The 20,120-nt window shown below is 43.3% G+C and overlaps 1 protein-coding gene across 1 annotated transcript in view; it reads left to right on the forward strand.

Annotated features, from left to right (window-relative positions):
• The window catches only part of LOC132258493 (trithorax group protein osa), a 59,545-nt gene extending 39,445 nt beyond the window's left edge, over positions 1–20,100 (forward strand). The window contains exons 6-20 of the mRNA XM_059755823.1: positions 4,587–4,737; positions 7,309–7,659; positions 7,717–8,418; positions 8,633–8,793; positions 8,949–8,993; positions 9,595–9,783; positions 11,333–11,549; positions 11,614–11,793; positions 12,460–12,582; positions 12,997–13,156; positions 13,518–13,749; positions 13,907–14,008; positions 14,326–14,407; positions 14,476–14,660; positions 14,802–20,100. Coding sequence (XP_059611806.1) covers positions 4,587–4,737; positions 7,309–7,659; positions 7,717–8,418; positions 8,633–8,793; positions 8,949–8,993; positions 9,595–9,783; positions 11,333–11,549; positions 11,614–11,793; positions 12,460–12,582; positions 12,997–13,156; positions 13,518–13,749; positions 13,907–14,008; positions 14,326–14,407; positions 14,476–14,660; positions 14,802–17,153 — 5,232 coding nt within the window. The 3' untranslated portion in view covers positions 17,154–20,100. The remainder of the gene's footprint in view (positions 1–4,586; positions 4,738–7,308; positions 7,660–7,716; positions 8,419–8,632; positions 8,794–8,948; positions 8,994–9,594; positions 9,784–11,332; positions 11,550–11,613; positions 11,794–12,459; positions 12,583–12,996; positions 13,157–13,517; positions 13,750–13,906; positions 14,009–14,325; positions 14,408–14,475; positions 14,661–14,801) is intronic.
• Positions 20,101–20,120: the final 20 nt, after the last annotated feature.

A 20,120-nucleotide genomic window follows, 5' to 3' on the forward strand; every position in this document is an offset into this window, starting at 1 on the left:
GCCAGCGAAGTAAATGGTGAGAGAGATTTTACATAACGAGTGGAGAGAGAGAGAAGGCACAATAAAAGCGGGTAGCAGAAAAACGTTGGTGATATTAGATAAGTTGTTTACATCCTCTTGGTGTTGAATTACGAATTCAACGTCCTGTTTTTGCCTGCTTTTCACCCCGAGAAGTGCCAGGGATTCCTTGACTTTTGCCCAGGTACAATTGACCAAAATTGCGTCCCTTTCTTCAGCCACTAGACGTACAAGATAACGAGTCTGAGCCGCTCCTCAAAAATTCTCTCATTATGTATACCCCGACCTATTGTGGCTTGTGCACATGCAATAGACAGGCAATAATAGACATGGGTGCTGAAAATAGGGTCATCGTACTTTTGACACTGTGCCGCACTTGTGTATTGCCGCCAAGTGGAATTTGGTTGTTTGGAAATAATAGGAATTTATAATGTTGTGCGGTTAAATTTGTGAAGGTCAGCTGGGTGTTTGGAATGCTTCGCGCGGTGCTTTTCGAGAGGTGAGGATATTTCTGTGGAAATGTCCGTTTTTGTGGAAATGATATTACTGCTGTAGATTATCAGCGGGATTTGGATGTTTGATGTGATTGCATGATTTCAATGGAATGGGTTTTGCTTTGTGACGTCACTCGGTGGAAATTAATTAATTCAAACAATAAGGCACCAATCAACCGGTAAATTTGCATATTGTCCATACATATATCAATTCGCTGCGCCGGGAGGATAGTTTGAAAGCTCTCTGGCATTTTGGGGTTGGTTGGGTCATGTCGGATGATAACGGCGGAATGCGGTGAACACGATATTGATTGTGTGTGTGTGTGTGTGTGTGTGTGTGTGTGTGTGCGTGTGTGTTCCATGAGGATGATAAACTATGTTGGCGAGGGGATGAGGTTTTGGGGTGTTTCTGGCGTGTTCGATGGGCCGATGCTTTAAAGTTGTGCTGAGGTGTAGAACCGAATGGGGGATGGGGTTGTGTTGTATGCGGAGTGTTGCCGAATGCACTCATGCATATTTGGAAAATTGTTATGATTTAAATTTTGCCAAATGGGCGCTGGGCGGTTGATGCAGTAAATTAAAATTTTAATTGATGCACCACAAATTTATGGGGGAAAATGTATTTGTTCAAATTGCTCTTCAGTACGCGCTACACATGGACACATACATTATCCAGCGAATCATGCATTGGCGAGCAGCGTGTAATGTCCTGCAAAGGGAATATGTAGAGTGGGCTTTTTTGGATGAAATAATTGCATTGCGCGCCTGTGGATTTTGGGGGAGGCAAAAAAGAGAGTCACGGAATTCCGCTGTAAAAAGTCAGTGTTCTCAGCTAGACGGTGAATAGCGCAGAAGTCGAAGACACACAGAGAGCGGGGAAAAAGAAGTGCAAAGAATAGAGACGCAGAGTTGGGTTGAAAGTAACTGACATGACGTGTTGCTTGACAGGAAATGATGATTGAAATCGCCAGAGCGAAACACAACTTTCCAACGAAGCGACAATCTTGTACCTATCTAATGATAGAAGTGTCTCAGAGAGATGTGTATTCCACACTAATATATGTATGTATTTCGGCTTAATTATATACATGGCAATGTGTAGCAATTCATTTGGTGAAAATCCCTGTGCCGAGGAACACGAGGTTAGCCGCACAGTGCGAGATGGGGTAGGAAAATGTCTGAAAGGTGGTCTGCGAAGCGGAGGGAGTTTGTGTGCGAGGCCCAGGGTATATTGCACGTGTCGACACTTTGCAAGATGAATGGATGGATGGTGTGGGGAATGATGTACGCGAAAGTCTGCCCCTGAGGGCGGGTGTGTGGATGGGAAGTTGAATGGAAGTGAGAGAGAAAAGTTGATGCAGTCACATGCGGACGGCGGCGAAGGGTTGCTCAGCGATGATGATGATGATGTGGCGTGGGTGTTTTTAGGGGATATTTTGTCGGCTTGTCTGCTTGATGACACCGCAACTTTCATATTCATCATGCAGAGAGCGAGAGAGCTCAACTGTTTTGAACTATCCGACTACATTCAGCCCCCTTTTGAGTGCTGAGGCGCGCGCGAATGGCGAAAAGTTGAAAGCATTTGGGTTGCGCTGATACCAGCATTTGTGTCTGTCAACTGGAAAATCAGGAGAAGTGAAGCCGATGAAGGCTAGAGCATGTGACAGTGTGCTTGAGAACTGCAAGAACTCTACTGAATGAAGCTTATAAAGTGCACAATTCACATTCCAGGCTATCGATATGCGACGAGACTCACATGCACTTCTCGTTCACCACATAAAACCGCAATAGGGAGGTGAAGAGGGTGTTTTGGATGATTTTGCAACATTCATTTCCATATTATTCACTATTTCAGTCTGACTTTTGCAAGAATATGCTCTTATTTTGTAAGGCGAGAACAGTTGTCGCCAACGAAATAAAGAATGAATAGAAATACTGAATAGTGTCACTAAATAACTCATATTCCAAACTCACATTCTCCCTGGAGAACCGCGAAGAAAGTTGATTTATTTAACAGTCAACCACTGTGTGTGTGTAGGTTTTTCCTCCTTTCTTCTGATAATGATCTAATTTAGGATCCATAATTGCTGTGAAATCCTCGTCAACGTGGATCGGCACTCCCGTACGTGCGACTACAGAGCTGTTCTCTGTGTTTCGGGGCTTTGGAGCCGGGAAAATCCAATATATGTAGAATGTGCAGCGGCGAAAGGGTGGCGAGATGGATGGCTGTGGGTGTGTGTTATAAATTGGGAAGAGCAGCGCCGCAAAATGTCGGAAGTGGAGGATATGTTCGGGGTGTGTGCTCTCTGGAAAGTGGAGGAAAGTGTGTGTGGTGGTATTCCTGAAAATCCTCGCAGCCCCCGAAGCATTGGGATGATAGTGAAAGTTTTGTTGAAATCCAAAACGCGATTTGTGCACACACATACACCCTCACGTGCACGGATGAGTGACGAGAGAATGAGAGATGCTGTGGAGTTGAGAGAAGAAGGCTTTTTGTGCGAGGGGGTGTTTTAAAGGCTGTTGACGCTGAACTTCTGACTGTGGGGATGTTTGGGCGCTTCTGCAGAGAGCATCGGGCCAGAGAGAGAGAAAGAGAGAGTGAGAGAGAGCAGCGATTCCGGGGGGTGTGAGGGATGATGTCGGCAGAAAATTGGGTGAAAGGAGATTTCGCTTTCCTTGCTTTGAAAACGAGCGAAACACAAATGTGTGTACATTTTACGGTACAATGGATTCTCAGGGCATTGAGAGGAGAGTGCGTTTGTTGTGTCGTCAGATGACGCAACAGGGAAAATATATACATCGCAATGTGGAGCGGGGCAATAAAGGTCAAATGCCATCCGGGCAGAATTTCAGCTGTCAGAAACCTGTGTTGTGTATAGTTTTCTACCGGCCGGCATTCATTCCAGAGTGCGGCTGATAAAGGCAAGACATCGGGAAGCCACCATTCAGGCATTATCGTCTCTTTTCACAAAAGATCTCCTCAATGGGCCGGAGGGGAGGGGGAAAGGGTTTTATGGCCCGAAGTTCATTTATTTACGTTTTTGCCGCATTCACTTGTAGTTTCACTTTACGATAGGACAGGGCCATAGATATATAGATGGTGATGTGTGCGCGAGAGCGAAAGAGAGAGAGGCGGAAAAAAGCGCGTGGAGAAAACGACCCTCAAGGTCGTTTCGTGTCTATCTTTGCTAGTTAAATAATGGCAACATAATAATAATACGGTAATTGATAAAAGGAGAGCTTGTGTGGCTGATATTGTTGCGCTTCCCAGTGTGATGAATTGTGATATGATGACTGTATGGGTGAGCTAATTCAAGTTATCGGCATTCAAATCGTTATTATTTATATGCGGTGAAAGAAGAATGGAGAGGGAGAATGAGATACTGACCTGCCTGAAATAATTTTCTCAGTGTCGACATTGTTGACGAAGAGTAGGAAGTGTGGATTTTTACAGAGTGAGTGAGAGAGAGAGAAGAGAAAAAAGCGGTGGTGGCCTTTTAATTGAGTGCTCGAAAAACCATGTGGCGTCTATAGTAAGATCCAAATATAATATATAATGCGGCGCGTATAGTATAATGAAGTTGTGTAAATATATATATGTATATAAAGTGAGGAAAAAGATATATTCCCATACCCATCATCACGTCATCATTAAGTGAGGCCGCAGTTCATGAATTTGAGACAGACTCAGTGGGGCCATTTGATGACGATGGCTGGCGAAGGCTGAAAAAATCATTCATTATCTTATCTTCGTCTTTTCATCACTCTTCCTCTCTTTATTAATTTTTATTTTGGGCCTTTTTGTATTGACGACAGAGCGCACAAGAGGTTATCGATCCCGCCTGAGTCTCACTCTCTATCCCAAAAAGCACCTGATTTCCAATTCCCTATTCCTATCTTGATTCGCATTTTGGGCGTGCGATGTTGTTGTTGGGATTATGGTTGGATTTTTCGGGAGACAAAATGTCTCAATTAATTGTGTAACTCCAGAGCGAATATCTCTTCGTTTTACGCCTCAAGGGATTGGTGGACACTTTATTCCAATCTAATGTGTGGCTTTTCTGCTCTTTTCAGGATTCAACGGGTCAAAATAGCAATGATAGTTCAAGCGGTGGTGTTGGTGCGGCTGTCGTTGCCACTCCAGGAACGCCAAATTCTCAAGCAATGAGACCCACTCCATCGCCGACAGGATCTTCAGGATCGCGATCTATGTCGCCAGCTGTTGGTGAGTTGAAGCACTTCATATTTTCTCTCTTATCTCACTGTAAGCTAAATTGGGCGACATTAGACAGATATTAGATAAATTGATGTTATCTTTAAGTGTCTAGAAAACGTTCTTTAATAATATGATGACTCAGATAATATTGTAGTAGTTTAATCTCTCTGAAATGTTATTTTGTGCACTACATAAAGTCACACAAATATGAGAAGATTAATCGGATTTCATAACATTCCACGCTCGCTATCGAAGAATCACAGCTTCTATAAACTTCATGGTGTCAGTGGAGTCTTGCACTGTGTATTTTTCTGCGGCTGTAAACTTCATTTAATGCTCACATATCCGCCGCACTTCCTCTCCTCGCATTCATTCATTATATCCTCATTCATTCATGCATGTCGTGAATGTGTGCCTTTTCCACGGTGTGACACCCAAAAGAGGGGGATGAGTTGCCGGTTGGGTGTTTTGCGAGAAAAGAGCAGACTGTATTCACAGTAAATCCCATCATATATTGCTATATGTTATGTGCAAGGCATTATATGCGGTGTGATATTCACGCTAAAATTGGGCGATTGCGGAGCATCGACGCGAGCGGTGTGGGAAAAAAAGAGAGTAGTGAGTGGCGTTTGGGATGTTATGCACATACGAAAAAAAGAGGTCCGAAAGTGTGCGAAATGCACAAAACACGTGCAGGGGGAGCAAAAAAAATCGGTGCAAGCGAGGAATCAATTTCACTTTCGCTGCTTTCTTCATCGCGGTGTGTTTCGTTGAATGAATTTTATTGGGGATTTTGTGGTAGAGTTTTGCCATCAAGTTGATTGCCCAATTGAGTCCGGTCATTTCGCCCTCAAACGGTTTCCACACAGGATCCGGGACATTAAGAGCTATCGTCTGGGTTGGCATAAATTGCGGATTTCCCCGATGACCGAATATGGATTTTCTTGATGGTGTGGTTTTGCCCTAGTGAAGCTCAATTTGGCAAGGGTGGCATTTTAACCTATTGTAGTGTACAATGTTATGGGGTTGGCAGAGAGAGAGAGAGAGAGTGTATCAAAAGGGATTGTGTTTGCTGGCGAGATACACCATAATAAATAAATGGTAGGGTTTGTGAGATAAGAGAAGACTGAGAGAGAGTGAGAGTGTATTTGACAGAATTGATCTGTTGGAAATACCATGAGACACTGACCTTTACAAATTTGACCCATTTGCTTACACGTGAAGTCATAAAATCATGGTATTGTGACGTCATCTGAGCAAGCATTGCATAAGTGTAAATGAGAAATTCAAATTCTCCTCAAATTTCACAGTCATTTGATGTTATGTGGATTGTATTACGTCGACATTTCGCTCGATTGTATCTCTATTTCTTGCCTTTTATGGCTTTTCCGTGCAAAAAGGTGCGATAATTACACTCATGTGGGGTTTATTGAGAGAAAAGAGACCACCACATTCAGCACTGTGTCCATCATGTCCGAATGTCGCATCTCAAAGGCACTCCTCATCAGTATTGAGAATGATCGACTATCATTAGTTTTTGCATAGTACAGAAATAATTTATGTATTACCATTGAATCTATAAATACAATGCGCGCGGCGTTTTATAAACAACACACGGTTGGGCAGAGAGAAGAGTGAAAGAGAGAGAGAGGAAGAAATGTGTGTGACAAATAGCAAAGAGTGAATATACACGAAAAAAAGGAATTAAAATTAAATGAGAACAAATTACGCGGAGTCGAAGAGTAAAATATGCATGGAATTTCGCTGAAGAATTTCATTCATGATTCCCATTATCATAATTATCAATGAAGTTGAGGCAAAAGTGGATATAAGTATATACATAAAGTGTATAAATGTACATCACGACGACGTCATCTACATTAATGGGGTATATATCTATATAAGATATACACGTAACACGACTTTATTTATAGCTTTTTCACAATATACCACACATTATAATCGTCGCAACGGCGAATTGATTCAGTAGAATGTGTAATACATAAAGATTTCTGCTGCAGAAGAAGGGAATTGGCATGTGCGGGAATTGGAAGTTGATATTGAAATGTTTGTTGTTATTATTATTTATTTATAATGGGAAATAGTGACATTCTTTCTCTCTCTCACACTGCATTCGTGTTCTAATGGGGATTTTGATATGCAAAGCGATCATTCACCTTGGCAGAATGTGCAATTTCCCTGGATAATTTGGATGTTACAACACACGGTGTGTGTTAGTGTGTAGCAATAATAAAAGAGGAGTTTAAAGTGAACGCACGTGCATCAAATTATTGTCGGCGAGTGAAGTATAGAAGAGGCATTCTTCACAATAATAATATGGCATTTAATTAAAAATGAGGTCGTTTGTCTGGCACTGGTGGTTAATGGAACGCGTGCGCCACGAAATTGCACACTTTGAAACATATCTCACTTTGCGAATTGGACCATCTTCTTTTTCCTTTCCCTGGAAGAAGAAATGCTTGTCATTTACTTTGGCCTATATAAATGTCTGTAGCGTGAGGGAAATTATGGTAATTTGATGTGCTCATAAATCTCTTTTTCTGAATTTTAACATTGCAGGTCAGCAAAACGTTCAGATGCCACCACGTCCCTCAAGTAGTCATTCTCAGGTACCGAATCAAGCGCCTCAGAGTACGCAGAACAACAATTCGCAGCAGCATCAGCAGCAAGTACAGCCGCCGCCGTTGGACCCGGCCACGTCTCCTGCTCGTCCGCCAACGGCTCCGGGAGCGAATCAGCAGCAGCAATCGCCAGCCATGGCGGCCGCTCAGGGTAGCTACCAGACACCGCCACCACCGCCGCCGCACATGCACGGCGGCTACAAGATGGGACCCAGTCCAGGGCCTGGGCCAGGTCCTGGACCCCAGAACATGTCTCCCTATCCGCCACAATCTCAACAGTATTCGCCAGGTAAGATTCACCGATCTCTCGACTGACTTCTTTGCTGACATTCTCTTTCTCCTGCAGGAAACTATTCACCTCGTCCTCAGTATCCTGGGAATTACGGTCCAGGACCGGGAGGACAGCCGCCGCCATCGAACAGCATGCCGCCGGGCCCGGGCCAGTATCCGGGCAGACCCATGCCCAATCACGTCGGCCCACACTCGCAATTCCCGCCTTATCAGCAGAACTGGGGCCCGCCGGCGCCGCAGCCCGGTGGCGGGATGATGGGCAATCACGTGCAACAGCAGCAACAGCCGCCACAGCAACCGGGCGGGAAGAATGCGCCCCCGCCGCCACCTCCTGGACCGCCAACGGGAGGCTCGCCGCGGCCGCTGAACTACTTGAAGCAGCATCTGCAGCACAAGGGCGGCTACGTGGGCGCCCAGAGCCCGACGCCGCCACAGGGCTATGGGAACGGCCCGGGGATGCATCCGCCCATGGGGCCGCCGCATCACATGGGCCCTCCAATGGGCCCCACGGGCAGCATGGGTCCGCCGTCGTCCGCGCCACAGAATGCTCCGGCTGGCGTACCGACGGCCGCGGCGCCTGGAGGGCCCAACAGCCATCCGGACGGCAGTGTGACGCCCGACGGACCTCAGGACAACGGTATTAGTTCATCTGGGCCAACTGCAGCACATCCAGTGACATCTCTGGTGACCACAGGTCCCGATGGCGCGCCTCTCGACGAGGCCAGTCAACAGAGTACGCTTTCCAATGCCTCAGCAGGTGAGAATCGCTTCCTTTTCCACTCCGGATCATCTTCGGGAATTTTGAAAAGCTTTACAATATGCAATTTTTCCATTAGTATCATATTATGCGAAACATTGCAATGTTTAGTGCCTAGCCGAAATGCAAGTTCAGCGACAGAGCGTCGGCTTTGCTTTTTTACATTGATTGACTTGATTTGTGCTGGATTGTGATTTGGCTGTGTCATTTGCAGCATCTGCTGAAGATCCGCAGTGTTCCACGCCGAAATCTCGGAAGAGCGATCAATACAACCAGAGCCACTTGGCGCCGCCGAGTGCATCTCCAGGTGCTCATCAGCAGCACGAAGACTTCGAGATGGGATCTCCAACGTGGTCAAGAACACCAGCGAGTCCGGTTAGTTGAACACAATCTTATTCAGAGAATCTCTCGAGTGTTTCTTTTTACATTGTAAAACTGATGCCGTAAAGTAGTTGTAAATTTCTGTTTCACTTCACCATTTATATTGTTATACATTATTTTATGAACATATGTTATGACATAAATTGCAGGTTTTTAACAGCCACGTTCCACAGGAAACCTACCGATCAACAAAGGTGGTTATTTACTGAATTTTGTCAATATATTTCACACGTTTTATATCTAATATTAACTCATTAGTTTCTTTATCTGTACAAATTGTCGCAAACTAAAACAGAACTAAAACAGAATTAACCTCATTCTCTATGCTGATTTTAATTATAACAACAATAATTGTCATTTGGATTGAAAGGGATTGAAAAGCAAAAAGTGATGATGATGATTATTATGGCTTTTTGCTAAAATTCTATAATCTATATTTGGTTCGTGGCTTCTCTAACATGGAAACAATTTGAAATTCAAATTTTGACACTTTCAATTCAATAACATTACTTTATTTATTTTTACTATATTTGTCAAAATCTAATTGGTGAAATATTACAAAATTCATTAACACATAATTGGCAATTGTTCGTCCATGAGCATCGCATTTCAGAACTAAAAAAAAAGGAGAAATTAATGAATTTATATTGTGCTAATTGTTTAAGGAAATTGGCTCTCACTTGTATATTTTAAAACAAATCTGCATGACGCTTGCAATACTACGTTAATTCTTAATCTCGAATTGTGTGATTTATTTTCGCTAATGATGGCTTTTCTCAATTTCTCCTGCTGAAGAAATCGGACAGCTTGTGTAAGCTCTACGATATGGATGACAATCCAGATCGGCGTGTGTGGCTAGACAAACTCTTGGGCTTTATGGAGGACCGCCGATCACCTATTACAGCCTGTCCCACGATCTCGAAGCAGCCTCTGGATCTGTATAGGTTATATATGTTGGTTAAGGAACGGGGCGGATTCGTCGAGGTATGCAAGGTGCCGTAGTAGTTCCATTAGTAAAATACTAAATCCAACCTTGTTCAACTCATTTCTCTATGCTTTTAGGTGATTGTGTGCACTCTTTAGTCACCCACTGATAACACATTCGCGTAGCTTCTCATTATAAACGTTATAATCGCATAATTAATACATTTTTTAGGCTTCACCCTAATGACATGTCAACTCTCTCATTTGTGGGTGGAGAGAGAAAGAATGAGAGAGAGAGATTAATGGTCAATCGATAATACAAATATAACATTAATTGCCTTCGAAATCTCTCGTATTAATAACGCTGTGTAAAATTAACTCATGCTATTTTCTGCGCTACTAACATTTCACATGAATTTCACTAATACTTTCAATATCACGAAAATCTCTCTGTCAAATAACACTTTTTATATGTTTACTATTAATCGATGGTATTTGCACAAAAGTTGTACATCATGATTAAAAGTATATTGGTTTTGTGTGAGGGAGATGACGATAAAAATAACATTCTATGGTTGCTGTCGATTGCAATTATGTTCTCTGTTCAAAATAACCCCACTATATAGCGCCACTATACCAACAATTTCGCCGTGGTAATCTGTTTGAAAAATTGATTTTAATCAAAAACCAGTACATAGACAAATACATAAAGAGTCGTTTGAAAAGTTTGGCAGAAAAGTGGCGAAAAAATCAGAAATGTGTATAAACTCTACCGAGGTTTTGTGACGAATTTGCAACGTTGCAGATTGGATTAGAAGCTGTTTTTAAACTTTAAGCGGTCATTGTGGTTTTATTGCTTAGCAGAGGTTTTAACTTTGAAGAGCTTTATATAAAATATTCATTTTAATTCGAGTGTTTTTCTTTCTGATATTAGTTTTATACAATCTTTTATATTCACTTACAGAATACAACCTCTTATCCACTAATAAGTTAGACATTTCAGTGAAAAATAGCATTGAAATGTGTTTCTCATATAGCAAAATTGGTTGACAAACTACTCAGATAAGATTGTTTAATATGCAAAATTTGACTCTTCAGACAGTGTTAGTCTACTAGCGCCTCTAACGATGATCGCGTGTGCTTGTCATGTTCAGAAAAGATAAAGTTTTAGTTTTTCACCCCCAAACTTCTGAAACGACTCATATAATGTGGAATAATTTCATGAGGATGTGTGCGCAATTTTGCAATGCGATGCGCACACAGTGTTGGTATGAGGGATGTTTTTCACGCATATTTCCACTTTTTACTCTGGAAAATAATTTATAATTTTCTGGTTGCTCACTTAAATAGAGGTGCACAATTTTTAAGGGTGGCAGTGGCGGTGATGGTGGTGGTGGTGGGGAAAAAAACATTGTATGTTCGATGGTTTTATATTTTAACTTGCTCGTTAATTATTTAACATATATGCTTAAAATTAAATTTGATATTGAAAATTTATGTGTGTTTGTATGTGTGTCATCAAGCATCACATTTTAATTTGATTTTCTCTCATTTCCTCCCTCTCTCTCTCGCTGTCGGACGGTGCTTTTTCACGGGGCGGTCCATTTAGGTTACCAAGAGCAAAACATGGAAGGACATTGCCGGAATGCTGGGAATTGGCGCGAGCAGCAGTGCAGCATACACGCTCAGGAAGCACTACACGAAGAATCTGTTGACATTCGAGTGCCACTTCGATCGCGGTGGAATTGATCCGTTGCCGATCATTCAACAAGTGGAGGCGGGCTCCAAGAAGAAGAATGCGAAGAACACGTCAGTTCCGTCACCAGGTGAGAAAGCGATGCGCTGTGATGAAGGGTGGTGATTGTGAATTTGCTGACGGTTTGTGTGCAGTTTCAGTGGCCGGATCGTCGAATTCGCAAGACTCCTTCCCGCCGCCCGGCTCGAGTGGGGCGTCAATGGACGGCTACGGCGGCTATCCGGGCGGCTATCCTCAGGGCTCAACGCCAGACTACAACTCACCGCCAATGCAGAGACCACCTTCGCAGAATAATGCACAGTCACCGCATCCAGGTAATTCTGCACACCATTTAATCCCGCCATCCTGTAATTAACAACGAGTGTTTAATGCACCTCTCGAGGAATTTAATCAGGACAATCACATTGTACATAAAGTGTCACTAAAATAGTGAACAAAACTCCATCATTAACATGTGTAAAAAAAAAGTACTTACGAGAAAGCATATCACACTCTCAAAGTCATTATTAGCAACTCCTCTTTGACGATAAGTACCAATAAAATATGAACGAGAGAATAACAAAAAAAAGCCCACATTCGGGTGAATATCATTTGATGATGATGATTCTTCAGTGGATCCAAAGAGAGATCAATAACTGTGATGAATGTGAGAAAATTGAGTGTTGAGCCACGTTTCTTTGATTTCTCATTTCACAATTGTGGCTTCTTTTTTTTCTGTAGACAAACTCCTTTTTACTCTGCTTTATTTTGGATTCTGTTCTTTAATTTGTCTTTTTTTATATCACTTTGTTGCAATCATTCACCAAGAAAAAACTGATTGACCATGAAAAAGAAATAAAAAAGAAATGGATTTTGAGATGCGCAAAAATATTCAGTGGAAATGAAAGAAAGAAAGAGTCAATCACAAATCATGATTAATGCTAGAAGAGAACAATTTTACTAATAACTTGCTTGTGTGACTTGTGTTGATCAATTAATAGGTAATGCACCTCCGGCTAGCGGTGATAATATAAGTGTGAGCAACCCTTTCGACGATCCGGTGGGGCCCTCGCGTGCCCCATATCAACAGGGTGCTCCATATCCCCCTGTTTCACGGCCTCAAGGTACAACTATTAAAATAATTCACACACTGACATTGATATTCATCATTTAATTTTGCCATTTCGCCCTTTTGTGTGTGCCTGTATATTTGTTCCATTCGCCCCCGCCCTGTTTTTCTGTGTTTTCCACCCCTTGAAATTTGTATGTTTTATTTGCTCTAATACATCCTGAGTTTGTTGTGCACACTAACCAACAAGAGAATATGAGTGCCCATCAAAGCTCTTGATGGGCATGATTTGAGTTTGAGTGGGAAAAGAGGTTTGAAAGAGTGACAAGTGTAGCTTGCATGTTGTATTAATGTTTGATAACCACACAAACACCTTCAAAATTATCCTTTAGTACTGTGTGTCCTTTGAAACATTTGAGATTATCAGCATTTTTCAGCGTTCCTAAAGCGTATTTAATTACTTTCGCAGGTGCTCCTTATCAGGCTCAACCTGGCTACACTCAGTATGGCGGGCCGGAACAGTACGGACCCCCGGGGCCGCCGGGACAGTATCCGCCGCCGGCGCAGGGGCAATTTCCACCGCCCAATAGGACAATGTATGGTCCGCCATATGTTCCAGAAGGAGACGCGTAAGTGCTGGAAAATCTTAATTTAACTTAGCTAAAGACTCTGTTTTTGGGGAAAACCACATCTTCAGTCTAAACTTTATTCCGTTATCCGTATAAATGTAAATCCAATTCTCTCTATTAGTCTCTCTTTATACTCTTTTATTACATCATATTAATTTCTCATTTCATTTAATGTTTATGTGAAAATATTCAGCAGAGGGAAAATTTGTATTTAATGCTAATTGACAATAATATAATGTTTAATTATTTCACAATTAATTCCACTGAAGAGATTTTTTTTTAATTGGAATCGCACATTCATTTGCTGTTGAGCTTTTAAAAATTCATGCTATTTATGCTGAATGTTTGCTTTGCATTCCAGAAATGCTCCACCCACATCAAATGCGCCTCCGGCATCGGCCGATCCGTATCGAGGTTATGGCGGCGCTCCATCCCCGTATCCGCCGCCTCCGCGTCCATACGCGCAGCAGCCGCCCGTGAGTGCGTCACAGACGCCAGCACCGGCGGGCGGTCCGCCTCAGCCCGGCACTCCGGGCGCCCCGGGCCCCTATCCTCCGCCGCCACAGCAGGACTACTACCGCCAGCCGGATCAGGTAAGCCGAAGAGCAAACTGACTGCTGAGGACTTGAGAAATGCGTCTTCGCGAAGGCGTGAATGTGAAGAATGCTGAGAGAGTGAGAGAGAGAAAGTGAGATGTTCTTGTGCTAGGTCTTGAAGATATTTGACAAATTTTGTTGTTATTTGATGTAGATGTCACAAAATCCGAACAACTCTATTAATATGAGTTCCCAACTAGCGCGTCAGCTTGTAGCCCCAATGTCTCCCGCTAAATCGTCCCTCTATCATCAGAACGTATGTGTAAATATGTAGTTTTACATGATAAAAACCTATCCTTTCTTCGCTTTTCTCTACTTCTGTCCAAAAATAACACTGACAAGCGAGATGACTTCTTCCCTAACCGGCCTTTAGACAATTGCAATTACTCTTCAACAGCTACAAAAAGAAATGTGGGGTGGTTAACGGAGGAATTAGTTACTTGGGATATATACTTTAATTGCATGGGTGTGAAAGTGGCTCTAAATGGTGGTGAGGTTTGGGTCCTTTGGTGTATTATTATGCCCTCACGCTGTCCTGTTCTCTCTCTCTAATCTGTATCATGTGTTTGCCAGGCTCCCCAACCCAGGAGACATCCGGACTTTGAGAAGCAGCCCCAGCCTTATTCACCGTATCCGCAGAGGCCGCCAATGTATGGTAAGTGTGAGGAATCTCAGTCTGAACTGTGAATTGTGTGCATAAATTGAATTTGTGTGGCTTTTCAGGCGGTTGGCAGAACAGCACCGGACAGTATCGAGGACAATATCCGCCGCAGCCCGCACCTCAGCAGTGGGGAAGTGGCCAGCGACCTCCAGGTCCGCCCACTGGCCCAGGTCAAGGACCGCCGGGTCAGGCGTGGGATCGATATCCGCCTCAAGGGCAGCAGCCACCTTACCAAGGGAGTCAGCAGGTAAGTCGAATAACCCGAAATACTTCGGAACATCCTTAAGAAGATCTCATGCTTGGAATTCGTATGTGATGTTCCGGAATCTTGAAGACTTTAAACAATACGCAAAGAATCGTGCTGATGCTGAGCAATTTGGCGTTTCAGGGTCAACCGCATTGGGCTGGAATGGGGCCTGGACAGCCGAATGTGGGCCCCAATGCTCAGCTGCGGCCACCGCAGCAGCGAGGGAAGCCCATCAGCATGCCACCGCCTCAGGGTGCCAAACCAGTGCCGGGTCAGTTCCCTCAAACGGGCGCTCCGCCGAAGAGAGACATTGTCTTCCCGCTGGACAGCGTGGAGGCCACCACGCCTATCCTGTACCGGCGCAAGAGGATCTGCAAGCAGGACGTGGGGCCCGTGGATCCGTGGCGGATATTCATGTCACTGCGATCGGGATTGCTGGGCGAGAGCACTTGGGCGCTGGATGTGATTAATATTCTGCTGTTTGACGACTCGTCTGTGCAGTACTTCGGACTGGCGCACCTGCCGGGCTTGCTGAATCTCCTGCTCGATCACTTCCAGAAGAGTCTGGCGGACATCTTCGATGCGGACGCGCTGGAGGAGCGCGAGGGCTACGAGTGGGTGTCGTCGGGACAGGTGAAGATGAATGGCGAGTGCGAGGAGGCGAAGGAGCAGCGCGGATTGCTGGACTTGGGTGGAGTGGCTGATGTGCCGAATCCCGATGACAGAATCCTTGTGCTGTCGTCCACGACAAACTACACGCTGAACTCGCGCAAGGGCATCCCAGTGAAGATCAACCAGTCGGAGGAGGATATTTTCGTGTTGGACATGAAGAGATCGTGGGATGTGGATGCGGACAGGAAGGGACAACTGCACTCGACAGTGGGCGGCGATCCGTGGAGTTTTGGCCACAGTGAACCACACCCGCATGGCTACATCATGAACTGCTTTCGGGCTGAAATAGTCAACATTCCATTTGCACGGTACTTGAAGGGAAAGGAGGCGAGCACGTCGACGGACAAGCAGCACAGGAAGCACTACAACTCGTCATTGATAGGCAGCGGCAAGAGTGGTAGCGTTAGTAAAAGGATTAGTAATAGTGGCCCTAGTCGAACGAAGCGGTTCAAGGAGGAGAGCGCTGATGTGAAGCGGGAGTCGCTGGACAGTGACTGTCGCCCGGTGGACATGGAGCTGGAGCCGAGAATACCAAACGGTCCGGAGTCTGTGTGTGCGGAGGACGCGAAGCAGGATGAGGCGGCGAGTGATAAAAAGGCTGATAGTGTGAAGAAGGAGAGTGAGGAGATGGTGTGCGAGGAGAAGGCTGATCAGTTGTTTGAGCTGAAGAAGACAGTGCGAGATCCTGCGTCGACGCTCAAGCGACGCCGCATGAGTGACTATGAGGATGAGTGCTATACGAGGGACGAGGCGAGTTTGTATCTCGTGGCGGAGAGTCAAGACTCACTGGCGCGTCGATGCGTGGGCATCTCGAATATCCTGCGGAATCTCACCTTTGTGCCGGGCAATGAGATTGAGTTCGCCAAGTCGCCCACTTTCCTTGCCATTCTCGGAAAGCTGTTGCTGCTGAATCACGAGCACCCGATCAGGACGCAGAAGACGAGGAATTACGATCGCGAGGAGGACGCAGACTTTGCGGACTCGTGCAGCAGCTTGGCTGGGGAGACGGAATGGTGGTGGGACTACTTGGTGCAGATCCGGGAGAATATGCTCGTGGCGGCGGCCAATATATCGGGACACATGGAGTTGTCGCGCTATGACGAGATGATCTCGCGGCCGGTGCTGGACGGGCTGCTGCACTGGGCCATCTGTCCGTCGGCGCACGGCCAGGATCCCTTTCCCACGTGCGGCAGCCACTCGTCGCTGTCGCCGCAGCGTTTGGCTCTCGAGGCACTGTGCAAGTTGTGCGTGACGGACGCCAATGTGGATTTGGTGATTGCGACGCCGCCCTTCTCGCGGCTGGAGAAGCTGTGCGCCGTGCTGACGCGCCACTTGTGCAGGAATGAGGATCAGGTGCTGAGGGAGTTCTCGGTCAATTTGCTGCACTACCTGGCGGCGGCGGACAGCTCGATGGCGCGCACCGTGGCCATGCAGAGTCCGTGCATTTCGTACCTGGTGGCGTTCATTGAGCAAGCTGAGCAGACGGCGCTCGGCGTGGCGAACCAGCACGGGATCAGCTTCCTGCGCGAGAATCCCGACTCGATGGGCACCAGCTTGGACATGCTGCGGCGCGCGGCGGGCACACTGCTGCACCTCGCGCGGCATCCGGACAACAGGCCGCTATTCATGCAGCAGGAGCAGCGGCTGCTGGGCCTGGTGATGAGCCACATTCTGGACCAGCAAGTGGCGCTCATCATCTCGCGGGTGCTCTTCCAGGTGTCGCGCGGCCAGGGCCCCATCACCACCACCGGCAGCGAGCTGAAGAGGGGCGAAGGCGGCCTCCTGCCGCAACCGGCCACCATTGCCGCCTCCTCGTCGTAGTGGAGAAACGACAAAGACGACTGATGATGGAGAGATGAGACGACAATTGTGGTTTTCTCTTCGGAAAGTCACTTGTGGGGAGTAAAGGAAGTGCACTGAGCAAAAGACACTGAGATGGACACAGATGAAGAGAGGGCAAAAGATCTGATGACTCAAGAGAATCATACACTAATTGCTATAACTAAATATTGACTGTGTATACCTTTAATTATATACATTTAGTATATATATACACACACACTCTAAAATCAATAGTAATTTAGAGACTGTGGCATTAAATTAGGCGGATTGATTGACATTTTGCGGAAGAGTTAATGACACAAAAGAGCGATCAAAGAATCGCGACTTGGCGACAAGATTAGAGAGAGATGAGAAACAGTGTGTTGAGAAACAAAAAGAAATCGAATCTTAATAGGAAATAGCATTACATTTAAGTAGGACATATAAATTAACAAATATGAAACTGTATAGTTTGTATACTACTATATATATACATATATATATAGATGAAAAAGGAAGAAGATGCTGAGAGAGAATATTTAATTTCCAATTGTGTATTAATGATGAAGATATTGTATTAATAGTGAAGGCAAAAATTGAACAAAATGCGCTGACTTGAAAACTACAGGGGATTGATTTGGTAATAGAGACTAAATTGTGAGCAGAATAGATTTTATTGCAAATGAAAAATTGACGATGAACAAATTATACTTTTAACCACTTTAAATCAGTCGATTGGATTGCGAGGTTCTTCTTTTTTTAGTGATTGTGTAGTAGAAAAACAAAAAAAAAGATAGAGGAGAAGAGATGAATTTGTTGCAAGGCACACAGAAAAAAATGAGAAGCATTAGATTTGTGAGCAAGAGGAATTCTTTTTTGGTAAGGAAGAGAATGACGAGGAAGAGTAGTGAAAAAAACACTTAGAGAATAGGGACTTCCTTTCTGTTGATCCCAATTTTATGCACGGCTGAGAAATTGCAAGTCGAAGGGAGAGCAAATACAAATCTCAATTATATTCCGGTTGTATGTGATTTTAAAAGCTATTTTATTCGTTTTTACAAACGTAGGTAAATTTGTAATAGAGGGAAGAAAAAGCGCGTAATGGAATTTCACAGTGAGATATAATATATATATTAACAATTTATAGGTTCTCTTTTTTTCTTACTCTTTCTTGCGTAACGGTAATGAAGATGATGAAAAATGATGAAAGAAAAGTGATATTAAGAATTTGTATATAACTTAATGATTATGATTAGTAGTTTTCAAACACTGAGACTCTGTAGAGGAACTGATAAGAGTGCATGATTAGGCGTTTTCGGCGGAGGGAAAAAAGACGTGGCGGACTTTTCCTCTCTGCTGCATTCAAATGCTGATTGTTAGTTGAAAGAGAAATTCACACATTTTAGCGAATGAACAATTAATCGGGAAGAGCTCGAAGGGCGTCTGGAGACATCGTGGCGGAGTTTCTGGGCGATCTTCATTTGGGGTCTTTGACAGGTGGGCGAAGAGAAGAAGGTAGAATTGTGGGAGAAAACTTCATTATATACCAATTTATATATAAGTAAAATTAAATGAAAAGAAAACCCTAGAAATATTGTGGTGTGACCAGAAGCAGTGAAATGAGAACCTACTTAAAAAAAATGACTACGAAGAAGATAAGAAATCGCCAACTCACTTTAAGTAATATTGTGAAGAATAAGATTCAATGGTGAACTAAGTAATTATTATGTATAATCAATTTTAAAAAGAAGAAAAGGCAAAAATGAAAAAAGTATGTATTTAAATATCACTTATTAAATTATTGAGAAACATGAAGAAAAACAAAACATACGGAAAATAAGAGAAGAAATGAGTGTGAAACGATTTTTTTCGATAAAGCCAATAAAATGTGTCACAAAAAGGAAGAAAAATTGTATAGGAAAAAGAAAAACATTCATGAGATGGAAATGAATTTCAATAAAAATTGAGTGAATATTGGAATGAATCACTTTCTCGAGAGGCAACAAAGAAAGCTGACGAAGAAGTGAAGATAAGCAAATGAAAATCCATCTCAGAATTGATGATATCAAAATGCGGTTGAGAAGACAAGCAAAAGAAGATGAAGAAAGATGATGAAGAAGAAAAACCTCTATGTAAAAAAAATCAACGATTATTTAAAGTAATCAATTTAGTTATAAAGTTACAATGATAAGTTTTAGTGCTACTTGAGCGAGAGAAAGAGAGAGAAAATGAGGAAAAACGGGATGATAAATATGCTCTTATTGATAATTTTATTGTTTTTTTACTATTATTGATTTTACTATTAAAATAATTATGTAGTTACTAATTTAATTAAATGCAGAGAAAGAAGAAAAAATGAAGCAGTAAAAGAAATAAAAAAAAAACACGTGAATTTGAAGAATGTGAGTGCGCGCGATTGTGAAGCATGAAATTTATGATTTCTTTCTTTTGTACTGTATCGAGAAAAAAGTGTAGGTTTTTATTTGTCTTAAGGAGAAATTTCAGTAGTTCAGCGGAAAGTGACAAAACAAATAGCAAATCATCCCTTCTGTGGCATCTCGAAAAGTGAAAAGAAAAAACCGTTAGGAAATGAGTGTTCTTTTATTTCACACCTCCCAATTTTTTCACTTCCTTTTTCCGCGAATAACCTTCAAAATTTACCAGTTTAGCGAGCGCACGAATAAATTTGAGAAGAGAGAGAGAGAGAGAAAGGGAGGAGAAAAGCTAAAAAAAAAATACACACCGACTATGTAAAAGAATTAAACAATTTGATATGATAATGAGGAAAAAGTGGAATCATAGAAATTAAAATGAAATTTAAAAGAACATTTTCATGTTTGGTATTATAATTGTGCAAATGCTTATTAATGTCTGAATACTGAAAAAGAAAAACAAGTAAACTTTAGTGTACATAAGAAGTACTCAAAAAATAAAAGTGAGAAAATTACCCAAAGTCTTTCATTCTGC

The sequence above is a fragment of the Phlebotomus argentipes genome, unplaced genomic scaffold, assembly GCF_947086385.1.
Source record: "Phlebotomus argentipes unplaced genomic scaffold, Phlebotomus argentipes genome assembly scaffold_4, whole genome shotgun sequence".
Lineage (NCBI taxonomy): Eukaryota > Metazoa > Arthropoda > Insecta > Diptera > Psychodidae > Phlebotomus > Phlebotomus argentipes.